Source organism: Muscardinus avellanarius (genome assembly GCF_963383645.1).
Source record: "Muscardinus avellanarius genome assembly, chromosome: 12".
Taxonomy (NCBI): domain Eukaryota; kingdom Metazoa; phylum Chordata; class Mammalia; order Rodentia; family Gliridae; genus Muscardinus; species Muscardinus avellanarius.
The window spans coordinates 12,326,229-12,338,557 of NC_137798.1; the positions used below are offsets into that span (position 1 = coordinate 12,326,229).

The following is a 12,329-nucleotide window of genomic DNA, read 5'->3' on the forward strand; positions in this document are numbered from 1 at the left end:
TGAGAGCCTGTTTCAAAATAAAGAATAAAGCCGGGCGTGGTGGCGCACGCTTGTCATCCCCGCGCTTGGGAGGCGGAGACGGGAGGATCCCGCAGGTTCGAAGCCAGTCTCGCTGGCTTAAGAGACCCTGTTTCCAAATAAAAAAATATAAAAATAGGTCTGGGAGTGTAACCCAGAGGTAGAAGGGTTTCCAGGAACCCCAGTACCACCAAAATAATAAAAATAAAAATAAAATAAAATAAAAAATTTATTTACTTTAAAAAAAATTTATTGGTACATTGTAGTCATACATCTTAATGGAGTACAAGACGGTGGAGGCGCACGTGCACACGTCACTCGTTTAGCCCCTCCCCCTCCCTCCGGCTCACGTTTGGCTCAGTGATGGACTTTGATGTGTCTGTGAATGTCCCTCATGCACATTAGGAATGCCCCCCCATCCCCTCAGGTCGCCTTATTTGCTCATCTATGGTTTCTCCTTTTTCGTCTAGAGTTCCTCCCATGACCCATTTTCTCCCTAGCTTCCGCATATTAGAGAGAGCATCCGATTTCTTATTTTTTTGTGACTGACTGATCTCACTTAGCGTAACGTCCTCCAGTTCCATCCATTTCCCTGTAAGTGACGTAATTGTGTTTTTCTTTATGGCTGAGTAAAATTCCATCGTGAGGTAAAAATTTTCTTAAGACCCCAAAGGCACAAGAAACTAAAGGGCAGATCGGTATGTGGGATTGCATGAAACTGAAGAGCTTCTGTACAGCAAAGGAAACTGTCAGGAACCTCGGCACAGAGCCGACAGAATGGGAGATTTCTCCCAACTACTCCTCCACCAGAGGACTGATATCTAGAATATACTGAGAACTCCAGAAACTCAGCACTAAGAAAACAAATAGCCCAATCAAAACATGGGCAAGTGAACTAAATAGACACTTCACAAAAGAAGACAGTCAAATGGCCAATAAATATATGAAAAAATGCTCAACATCATTAGCAATCAGAAAGATGCAAATCAAAACAATCCTGAGATTTCACCTAACTCCAACTAGAATGGCCATCATTCAAAACACAAACAACAGCAAATGCTGGCGAGGATGTGGAGAAGTGGGAACTCTAAGACATAGTTGGTGGGTTTGCAAATTAGAGCTAGCACTTTGGAAAATAGTATGGAGTATTCTCAGAAGAATGGGAATGAGCATACCAAATGACCCAGCAATACCACTTCTGGGTATCTACCCAAAGGAATGGAAACCAAACTACCAAGCCAATGCATGCGTATCTATGTTCAGAGCCACAAATGAACAATTGTCAAACTATGGAACCAGACAAGCTGTCCATCAGTAAATGAATGGATTACAAAGCTGTGGGATATGTACACAATGGAATTTTACTCAGCCATAAAGAAGAACACAGTTACTTCATCTACAGGGAATGGATGGCTCTGGAGGACATTACGCTAAGTGAGATCAGTCAGTCACAAAAAATAAGAAATCGGCTGCTCTACCTAATATGCGGAAGCTAGGGAGAGAATGGGTCATGGGAGGAAGTCTAGACGAAGAAGGAGAAGCCACAGATGAGCAAATAAGGCGACTTAACTGAGGGGGATGGGAGGGGGGAGAGGGGACTCCCTAATGTACACGATGTGCATTCACAGACATCTCAGAGTCAATCACTAAGCCAAACGTGAGAAGGAGGGAGGGAGGGAGGGAGGGAGTGAGGAGATGGGAATTGGGGCAGGACTGAATGAGTGATGTGTGAATGTATGCCTCTACCCTTTTGCACTACATTAAGATGGATGACTACAATGTACCAATAAGAAAATTTTTAAAAATAAAGAATAAAAAATACGGTTGAGGTTGGGGCTCAGAGGTAGAATGCCCCTGGGTTCAATCCCAGTTCTAAAATATATATATATGTGTGTGTGTGTGTGTGTGTGTGTGTGTGTGTATGTATGTGTCTGTGTACAAGGTTGATTGACTCTTTGACTCTATGTTGGGAGGGCGTACATGTATACATATATTTCTATGTATTATATATATGATATATAGTATATATTTCTTTTTTTGTGTGTGTGTGTGTGTGGTGCTGGGGATTGAACCCAGGGACAGTCTATATTGGAGCTATACCCCAGCCTATTTTAATTTTATTTTGAAACAGGGCCTCACTGGGTTGATGAGAGTCTCACTATTTGCGGAAGTAAGGCTGTCTTCCAACCTATGATCCTTCTATCTCAGCCTCCAAAGTACTGGGATTACAGGTGTGCACCATACATGATATATATTTCTATATGCTATATATAATTTTTTTCTTTGAGATGAGGTTTCCCTAGTTTGCTCAGACTGATCTCAAACTCCTGGATCAAGTAATCCTCTTGCCTTAGTCTCCTGAATAACTGGGCATGAGCCACTACACTTCACATTATATGCTTGTTTTTAAAATATTTAAAATTGCTCTTTTTAAAATATTCATCCAAGCCGGGCATGGTGGTGCACGCTTGTAATCCCCGCACTTGGGAGGCAGAGACAGGAGAGGATCGTGCAGGTTCGAAGCCAGTCGCGCTGGCTTAGGAGACCCTGTTTCCAAATAAAAATGTAAAAATAGGTCTGGGAGTGTAGCCCAGAGGTAGAAGGGCTTCCAGGAACCCCAGTACCACCAAAAATAAATAAATAAATAAATAAATAAATAAATAAATAAATAAATAAATAAATAAAATATTCATCCAGCTGGGCGTGGTGGCGCACGCTTGTAATCCCAGCATTCGGGAGGCTGAGAAAGGAGGATTGCGCAGGTTCGAAGCCAGCCTCAGCTACTCAGTGATGCCCTTTGCAACTCAGTCAGATCCTGTTTCCAAATAAAGAATAAAAAAATAGGGCTAGGGGTATCGCCCCTGGGTTTCATCCCCAGTACTGTAAAAATAAAATAAAATACTTATCTAAGCCAGGCATGGTGGTACATGCTTGTAATCCCAGTACCTGGGAGGCAGAGACAGGAGGATTACAGATTCAAGACCAGCCTTAGCAATATAGCAAGACCTTGTTTCAAAATAACAAATAACTAGGCTGGGGGAGGTGTAGCTCAGAGGTAGGACACCCCTGAGTTCAATCCCCAGTACCACAAAAAAGAAAAAATACTTATCTATATATAATTCAATTGTCTATGATTTTATGGCTATCATCAGATATATCCAGATATTGTTATAGAGTAAGAAAATCTAACCTATGAATTGTGTTAAATTATAATGCAATTGCAAAAAGAATACAGTATATTAACAAGCTATGTTTTACATACATTTACTTAAATGTGTATATTTTTATTTTAAAGTTCCCTGTGGATTCATTTTTGAGCCAATATTTTTCTGCAGATTGCACATATTTTTAAAGCTCCTTCCAAAATCTTGTAAACCTCACACCCTGTGCTTTTAGCTAAGAACGTCCCTAGAAGAGTGCCAAGAAGTGGGGCTCAGAATGCTGCGTTTATGACACTCTCTGAGCCTCTAGTACTCTGCTTTTAATTGGGGGATAAATATTTATAAACTATAGGATAAAGGACATAAAGTGCTTTTAAAACACAATACTTATTTTTAATTTTAATATTTATTTATTTATTTATTTATTTATTTATTTATTTATTTATTTTGTGGTAGTGGGGATTGAACACAGAAGTATTCTATCTCCAAGCTGCAACCTCAGCCTGATTTTAGTCTTTATTTTAAAGCGGGGTCTCACTAAATTGCAGAGGGACTCACAAGGTTCAGGGGCTGGTCACGAACTTGGAATCTTTCTGTCTCAGCCTCCCAAGTACTGGGATTACAAGTGTGTGCCACCATGCCTGGCTTTACTTTTTTATATTAATTAATTTATTTTTGGTGCTGAGGATTGAGCTCAGGGGCATTCTGTCTCCGAGCTACACCCCCAGCCGTTTTATTTTTTGTTTGGAAACAGAGTCTCGCTAAATTGCTGAGAGTCTAAGTAGCTGAGGCTGGCATCGAACCTGCGATCCATCTGCCTCAGCCTCCCAGGTACTGGGATTACAGGAGTGCGCCACCATACCCGGCTGTATCTTTAAACTATTTTTAGCTTTCACCTCTAGGTTCACCATTTCTTGAAGGAATGGGTACACTTCAGACCGACAACCCTGTCCGGAGTGTTCCTGAGGGTAGATTTTCCTCCATGGACGACCTCACTCCTCCCCAAACACAAACATCTGAGCCCCCTCTCACCTCATGTAGACGCCAGGGGGCACCATGGTGGATAAGAACTGCTGGGAGGCCGCCACAAACTCCGGAGAGATGTTGGGGTCCAGAAATGGACGGTATCCTGAGACAAGGGAAGAAGAGAGGAAGCCGGGCATGGTGGCACACGCTTGGAATCCCAGCATTCAGGAGGCTGGGACAGAAGGATCGCGGTCTGCGTACAGCCTCAGCTACTGAGGCCCTCCACAACTCAATAAGACTCTGTTTCAAAATAAAGAATAAAAAATAGGGCTGGGAGTATAGTTTAAAGGTAGAATGCCCCTGGGAGGAGGAGGAGGAGGAGGAGGAGGAGGCAGCGACAATGATGACCACGGCACTAGAATTTGGCTTTTAAAACATCCATCCTACCAGGAGTGGCAGTGCACACTTGTAATCCCCACGCTTGGGAGGCTGAGACAGGAGGGTCGCACAGGTTCGAAGCCAGCCTCAGCTACTTAGTGAGGCTCTCAGAACTTAGTGAGACCCTGTTTCCAAATAAAATATAAAATAGATCTGGGGGTGTAGCCCTGAAGTAGAAAGCCCCTGGGTTACATCCCAGCACCACGAAAAACATAAATAAATAAATAAACAAACAAACATCCATCCTTCCCCTACATTATCTTTGCAGCCCCTCACCTGTGTACTCCGGGGGTGTTTTCTGCAGAAAGCTGGGCAGCCACTCATACATGGCGATGTTCTGGGGTCAGAGAGAGGGGAGAGGGGAGGCAGTGTTGGCCAGGGCGGGGCCAGGGGGATCTGAACCCAACAGATGAGGACTGGGTAGGGACAGTCACTGGAGAGGCAGCTCAAACCGGGGTACCAGAGGCCTGTCTCCCCATCCCAAGAACAGGTGTGAGGGGTCCTTCAATAATAAGCACAGCAACATTTCTCCCATAGGTGACTCCCTCCTCCTCATCCTCCTCCTGAGCAGGGGCTTCTCCTAGCGTCAGCTCTCTGGGGAGGGGCCCTCCTGGGGGGCCTTGGGTGGGGGAGGCCCAGGGTGGGCCCCAGGCCCAGGCTCCCGCGGACGTGGACGCGCGGCGGGCGGCAGGTGGGCGCTCCGGGGCTGGTCCGCAGACCTGGTAGGTGGCGATGACCCTCTTGCGCGCGTGCTGGAACAGCTCCTCGTCCTCCCAGTGCGGGTGCTCCCGGGCCAGCCTCTGAGCCCACACGTTGTGGTAGCGGAACCAGAGCAGGCCCAGCGCCTGCAGGAAGGGCTCGCGGTTTCCTCGCTGGGCCCCGAAGGCTGCAGAGACGCGGGGTGCAGGGGAGAAGAGGCGCTGGCGTGACCCGGGGGGGGGGGGCGGACTCGCAGATCTCTGCGCTGACCCCCAAACCCCGAGCCCAGCGCCGCCTCCCGCGGCCTCACCGTACAGCCCCTGCGGCCCCTGCTGCCCGGTGGCGGGGGCGGGCGCCGTCCACATGAGCAGGGGGTCCTGAGACTCCCGCGGGAAGGCGGGGTCGGGCCCCGACGCCAGCTGCCCCCCGGAGAAGCTCCGCAGCGCGTCGCTCCAGGAGTGCGAGGACCCGTAGATGGCGCTGCCGTCCAGCCAGCCGGTCACCTGGTTGGTCTGCGGGGCACCGGAGGGGACAGGGGGTCCGGAGGCCCGGGGGTTAGAGGGTCAGGGTCAGGCGGGGGTGTGGGTGGGGAGGGGGGCGCATCCTGTCTTTCCTGCGGAACCCAGACCTCAGGGCCACCTTCCCGTGTGATGCAGCCCTCCCCTGGCCTCGGGTCCACGCCGCAGGGCCACCTGCCAGGTAGATGCAGCCCTCCCCTGCCTCAGGCGCCAGCCTCACCAGGTCCCGGGGGTTGCTGGGGCTCTTTCCAGTCTCGGGGTCCCAGTGGCTCCTCTGGAAGGGCAGCACCACGTCCCCGCGCCCGTCGGGGTCGAACACGGGGTCCCCTGGCGGGATGCGGATGTTGAGGAACTCGGCGGGGCAGCCGGAGGTTTCCACAGCCACCAGGTCCGACAGCACGTGGTAGCCTGCACACAAGGTGGAAAGGAGGGGTACTGGGGTCAGCTAAGCCAAGTCTCCCCCTGACCCAGGTGTCTAGCTCCCCTCCCTCTCTTGAAACTTTAAAAGGGCCAGCCAGGCATGGTGGCACTTGTAATGCCGGCATTCGGGAGGCTGAGACAGGAGGATCCTGTTTCTGGACAGCCTCAGCTACTTAGTGAGACCCTTTGCAACTCAGTGAGACCCTGTTTCAAAATAAAGAATAAGGAATTGGGCTGGGGGTGTAGCGCAGAGACAGAATGCCCCTGGGTTCCACCCCCAGTACCAAAAAAAAAAAAAAAAAAAAAAAAAAAAAAAAAAAAAGGCCAGTAGCCGTCAAGGCATGTCCAAGCCTTGACCTGTGCTTCTCCTTTGTCTTTCCTGGCCCACTGTGCCTACACCTGATCCCAGCTCCTGTCATCAGTTTGGGCTTCTCCTTGGTAACTGGGAGGTGCTGTGAGTGTGCCTAGGCAGGCGGGCACTCAGCACCAGCTCCAACACGCACAGCCGGGAGCCTCCCTGGAGGGCCTGCCAGCTTCCGAGGGAGCCAGACAGGGGAGCAGGCATGGGCATCCTCAGGTAGGCAGGCGGGCGGCAGGCGTTCCTGCAGGGCTAGCTATCAGCCTCACTGGAGTCAGACCACCCTGGCTCCCCTGTTCTGACCTCCCCCCAGCCCTCCTCGTCCTAGCCTAGGAGTGAATGGAGAGACATGCTTTTACGAAGAGTCCTCATCAAGTTATTATCCTGCTCTGGCCCCACTCCCAGCCCCTCAGCCCAGTATGGAAGGATCCTCTCTTTCCATTTCTCCATCCCTCCTCTTTCTGCGTGGGTCAGCTTTGTATCCCCCCCAATTTATGAGCCCTCACCTCAGCTTGGGTCCTCTCTCTCTCTGCTTCCATTCCCACCCTATCCCATTTCCTCCTCCATCTCTGGTCCCAGAGCCTCCATGGCTGCCCTTGTTCCCAGACCCTGCCCAGACAGGGGTCTCCGGCTGAGCCCGCTGGCCTCGCTTCCTCAGAGGCTGAGGTCCTCACCAAAGAAGAGGCCCAGCACGGTGCGGTTCCGCAGAGAGGCCTGCCCCGCAGGGCCCTGCATGGCGGTGTTACTGAGGCGTCGGGGGTTGGGCAGGTGGGGTTCCCCCAAGGGCTGGTACACACCGTCCGCATAGCTAGCTGGGACCAGACGCTGCAGCCGGGAGCCTGGGTGGGAAAGGTGAGGACAAGGTGACTCCTCGGGGAGAGCCCTTGACTCCCTCTCTCCCGGGATCCCCTGTACCGTGGATCCTAAAGCTGCAGAAATGGGTGGCTGTGCTGATACTGCCAGCATCGGCTCGCCCTGGGCCCTCTTGGCGCTCACTCACCTGCGCTGCCCCACCTGTGCTCCTTCAGGTTATTGTACCACCCGTCAAATCGCTGCACCTCCCAGGAAATGGGGTTCTGAGCTCCTGTGTGAGAAAGTGGGGGAGAGGGCAGCTGGGCAAGGCTGCGCTTGAGAGATTAGGTGGGCCCGGCACCTGGGGCAGCAGAAGGTGGACACGGAGCACAGATAAAGAAATAAAGGCAAAACCATGTCCAAACTAAAGCCCCGTTGCAAGGCTGCTCAGTGGGGAAGGCACCGCTCAGCGGCTGCTGATCAATGGTGTCAGAGAGGAAGCCGGGATACAGGAGAATGTGTGTGGGGGGGGGGAATACAGGGGCCTTCTGCTCCCTTGGGGCTTCAGATCCTTGGTGGTCACAGCACATCAAAAACCATCTCCAGCCCTAGGACATCACAATAGAGGAAGAGCCAGCCACACCCCATACCTGGGAAGGACAAGTCGTGCTGTGACTGTCCCTGGGCAGGGGCGGTCTAGGGGCTGGTCCTCTCCAGCTGAGCACAGCCCAGGGCAGGGGTGCGGTGCTGGCACTCCAGTCTTTTTTTCCCAGTTTCTTGGGTGGGGCCTGGGACTGGACCAGTCATCTGGATGACCTCAGCCCTCCCCCCTCTGGGATATCTTGTCCCACTGTAGAGTTCCCGCTTTTGATATTGTACTCTCCAAAAACTCGGATCCCGGAGGGAGCACTTGGCTGTTGGGCAGAGCAGAGGAAGGGGAGCAGTGGAAAGGTGGGGTGGGGATCTTTCTGGTCAGTAGAATGGATGTCCAGCCACATTCTTTCTCCCAAATTAGAAGCCTCTCTTATCAGCCAGTGGGGGGATCCATTCTCTGACTGTCCTCAAAACAAGGGCAAGAGCTCCTACCTCCCCTCCTGCCCACAGCACACTGAAAACCAACCCCCCACCATGGAGTCAAGGAAGGAAAATGACTCAGGCCCTGATGTTTGAACAAAGAACCTGCTGAGGACCCAGGACTTGGGCAGGGATAGGACAGCCACATGCCTGTGGTCTCTAAAATAAGACCAACTGGTAGCAAAGCAAGGAGAGAGCCTTTGGGGGAGAGTTCATCTTGGGGATAAGGGTCAAGGTCTGGGGAGAAGAGGAACCTCAAGGCCAAGGAAAGAAGATTGGAGGGAGACAGGAGAGCGTCTCTGGCAAAGGAATCGCAGGGGACATGCTGCCATCTCGTCGCCTCCAGCCAGGGCAAATTATTCCATAAAATTTCTCCGCTTCTTGTTTTGGCATCTCCCATCCCTAATGATCAGGAAGGAACCTGCTTTTTTGGGGGAAAGGTTGGGGATTGAATCCAGGGGCATTCTCCCTCTGAGCTAAATTGCTGACGGTCTCCCTAAGTTGCTGGGGCTGGCCTCACATCTGCAATCTTCCTATCTTAGCCTCCCAAGTACTGGGATCATAGGCGTGCCCTGTGCCACTGTATCTGGAAGAGATTTGCTCTTTTTAACCTAATTTGTGGCACCCTGAGCCCACTTCGCCTTTTCAGACACCCAGACCTCAGAGAGAGAGGCCTCCAATTGTAGGAGACTGTTCAAAATGGAAGATAACAAGATGAAACTCTTCCAGATCATGCTGTATATTGGCTTTTGGTTATGTTGTTTTAAAACACCGGTTATTACCCTCGAGTTCTGGGGCCAATCTGACTCCAAGATCATTTATTGTATTGGGTGTCTGATTTCAGTCTTTTTCTATTTTGAGTCAGAAGCCCTTCTTTTACGAAAAAAGAGAGAAGATAAAAGTAGAAAGAGCCCCCAAAATGCAAGTAATGAAGTAGAAATTGCTAACCCAAGTTGAAGGTACCCCGTTCTGTGTATTTGGGGATGATTTTCATCCCATCATCCATAGGTATATTTCATAGCTAGAAACAAGCACCTGCTGTGTAGGGCACTGTGTCAGCTAGGGACTGAGGACACGGAGATGAATATAACAGCTGCTATTTTGGGGGGACCCCAGAGGATGCCCCGCATCCAACCTGTACGTACCCAGAGGAGTCCACGGCCCAAGCAAGGTCCATGCAAGAGCCACGTTGAAACCCACGACGAACATGATCATTGGGCCCCCGGTGGTAGAGCACCTCAAAATGGAGACCCTAGAAAAAAGAGACGACAGAGAGAATGAGCCCACCTGTTCAGAAGAATCCTGTCCACAGGGCTTCTGCAGGCCCTTCGGATCAAGGTCAGGGGCTAGAGCCGGGCGGTGGTGGACAGGCTGACATCCCAGTACTTGGGAGGCTGAGACAGGAGGATCGCGGTTCGCAGACATCCTCAGCTACTCAGTGAGGCCCCTTGCAACTCAGTGAGGCCCAGTTTTAAAATAAACGATAAAAAATAGGGCTGGGTGCTGAGCTCGTCTGAAAGGGGCTGCCCTGCTACCAGGGAAGGGAGCCAAGGGATGGACATCATGTCATTTCTTTTTCTTTGAATAAGTGTCACTTTTGAATAAAAAAAAATAGGGCTGGGGGTGGAGCATGGAGGTAGAATGCCCCTGGGCTCTGTCCCTAGTATTACACACACACACACACACACACACACACACACACAGCAGGGTAGATAGCAAAGAAAAAGAGACTCATTCTGTCTCAAGGCTCATTCATTTAACTTTTTTTTTTTTTTTTTTTTTTTTTGGTGGTACTGGGGATGGAACCCAGGGGCACTCTACCTCCGAGCCACACCCCCAGCTGTATTTTTTATTCTTTATTCTGAAACAGGGTCTCACTGAGTTGCACAGGGCCTCACTAAGTAGCTGAGGCTGGCCGCGATCCTCCGGTCTCAGCCTCCCAAATGCTGGGATTACAAGCGTGCGCCACCACGCCCAGCTTCATTTAACAATTTTTTTTTGTGTGGTACTGGGGATGGAACCCAGGGGCACTCTACCTCTGAGCCACACCCCCAGCTGTATTTTTTATTCTTTATTCTAAAACAGGGTCTTACTGAGTTGCAGAGGGCCTCACTAAGTAGCTGAGGCTGGCCGTGAACCACGATCCTCCTGTCTCAGCCTCCCAAATGCTGGGATTACAAGCGTGCGCCACCATGCCCAGCTTCATTTAACAATTTTTTTGTGTGTGGTACTGGGGATGGAACCCAGGGGCATTCTACCTCTGAGCTACACCCCCAGCCCTGTTTTTTATCCTTTATTTTGAAACAGGGTCTCACTGATTTGCAAAACACCTCGCTATGTAGCTGAGGCTGGCCACGAACGCGATCCTCCTGTCTCAGTCTCCCCAGTGCTGGGATGACAAGCGTGCACCATCATGCCCAGCTTTATTTAACACATATTTGATGAGCACCCACTATGTGCCAGAACTCAGTGTCGGCACTGGAGAGTGAGAAACAACGCAAACAAAACCCCACCCTAAGGACTTCGGATTCTGATTAATCAGAAAGCCTTGCTTTGGGCCCGCTGCCCACAGAGTGCACTTCTTGGATGGAGCCTTGCTGAGGTCCTGGGAGACAGGGCTTGGTCTCGGTGCTGCTGCTGCGGGCCCCTGTGGGCTCTTCGGCCAGACACTTAGCTATCAGATTCCTCTTCCAGCTATAGGGATAAGTCTACCTGTACTGTTCGCTTCCCAGCATGGTACCAGGGTCAGATGTGAGGTTGAGTTGGAGGCAGGAGAAGTGACAGGTGTTTTGCAAATGTGATGCAGAGAGAGTGGGCTGGAGCCTGGCTCCGCCAGGTACACAGAAGGGGTACAGCCCCGGGTGCTCACACGCCAGCGCTGGCTTCCGGCTCTCCCTCCACAGGCCAACAAACCACCCAGGGACAACAGGGAAACAGAGGCAGCAGGGGACTCAGGCTGGGACTCTGGAGTGCACTTGGAGACCCTAAGGCCAGTGAAAGCCTCCTAAAGGAGCCCCTACTCCAGCCAAAACTCAGGGCACCTGTTCTGTTATCTAATCAGATGAGAGAACCCAGGACGCAGCCTGTCCCCACTCCCCATCTTCTACTAAACACACGAAAACAAAACAAAACAACCAAGCCAGGCGTGGTGGCACACGCTTGTAATCCCAGCATTTGGGAGGCTGAGACCGGAGGATCGAGGTTCGAGGACAGCCTCAGCTACTTAGTGAGGCCCTTTGCAACTCAGTGAGACCCTGTTTCCAAAAAAAGTATAAAATAGGTCTGGGAGTGTAGCCCTGAGGTAGAAAAGCCCCTGGGTTACACCCCCAGTACCACTAAAACAAACAACCTAGGTCCTGTTGCAGCCTAAAAGTTCATTATTCCACTCATTCTAGCGACAGTCTTCCCGGTGCTGGCCTTTTATAGACGTGGGGAACTGAGCTCTGGCTAGTGGCCAGGCGCTTGGAAGTAGCCACCCACCGTGGTCCTTCCCTAACGGGCACTGCTGTGTCGCCCCCTACCCTCATATCTGCGGGACTCTAAACAGGAATGTGCCTCACACCCCTAAGGGCATAAAGCAGGCTTTCAGGCCAGGGTGTGAGGGAGCCTGGACAGGAGGTGGGCATGCTTAGTAACCACTCCTCGTGGTGGGGCAGCCCTTAGGATTTATACAGTAGTGTGGGTGTCCTAACTTCTCTACAGTGAAGGCCCAAACCTGGGACAGGGCAGCGAAGGCCCAGGCAGTAGCAGAACCCGCAGAGAACACGGGCCTCCTGGGTCTGGCTCCACATGGCCACCTTTCCAGCCGGAGGTCTTAGAGGGTGACACTGGTGGCCCTGGGGTGGGTGGAAGATGAGGCCACAGAAGTCCCAACCTGGACCCTAG

General features: G+C 51.2%; 1 protein-coding gene across 1 annotated transcript in view; it reads right to left on the minus strand.

Annotated features, from left to right (window-relative positions):
• DUOX1 (dual oxidase 1) overlaps positions 1-11,971 on the minus strand; it is a gene marked incomplete at both ends in the record, with an annotated part of 38,838 nt that extends 26,867 nt beyond the window's left edge. Inside the window, 9 exons of the mRNA XM_080707026.1 lie at positions 4,212-4,308; positions 4,860-4,920; positions 5,303-5,469; positions 5,593-5,794; positions 6,021-6,208; positions 7,253-7,417; positions 7,579-7,662; positions 9,590-9,696; positions 11,925-11,971. Of these exons, the coding sequence (XP_080563152.1) occupies positions 4,212-4,308; positions 4,860-4,920; positions 5,303-5,469; positions 5,593-5,794; positions 6,021-6,208; positions 7,253-7,417; positions 7,579-7,662; positions 9,590-9,696; positions 11,925-11,971 (1,118 nt within the window). The remainder of the gene's footprint in view (positions 1-4,211; positions 4,309-4,859; positions 4,921-5,302; positions 5,470-5,592; positions 5,795-6,020; positions 6,209-7,252; positions 7,418-7,578; positions 7,663-9,589; positions 9,697-11,924) is intronic.
• Between the last annotated feature and the right edge of the window lie 358 nt (positions 11,972-12,329).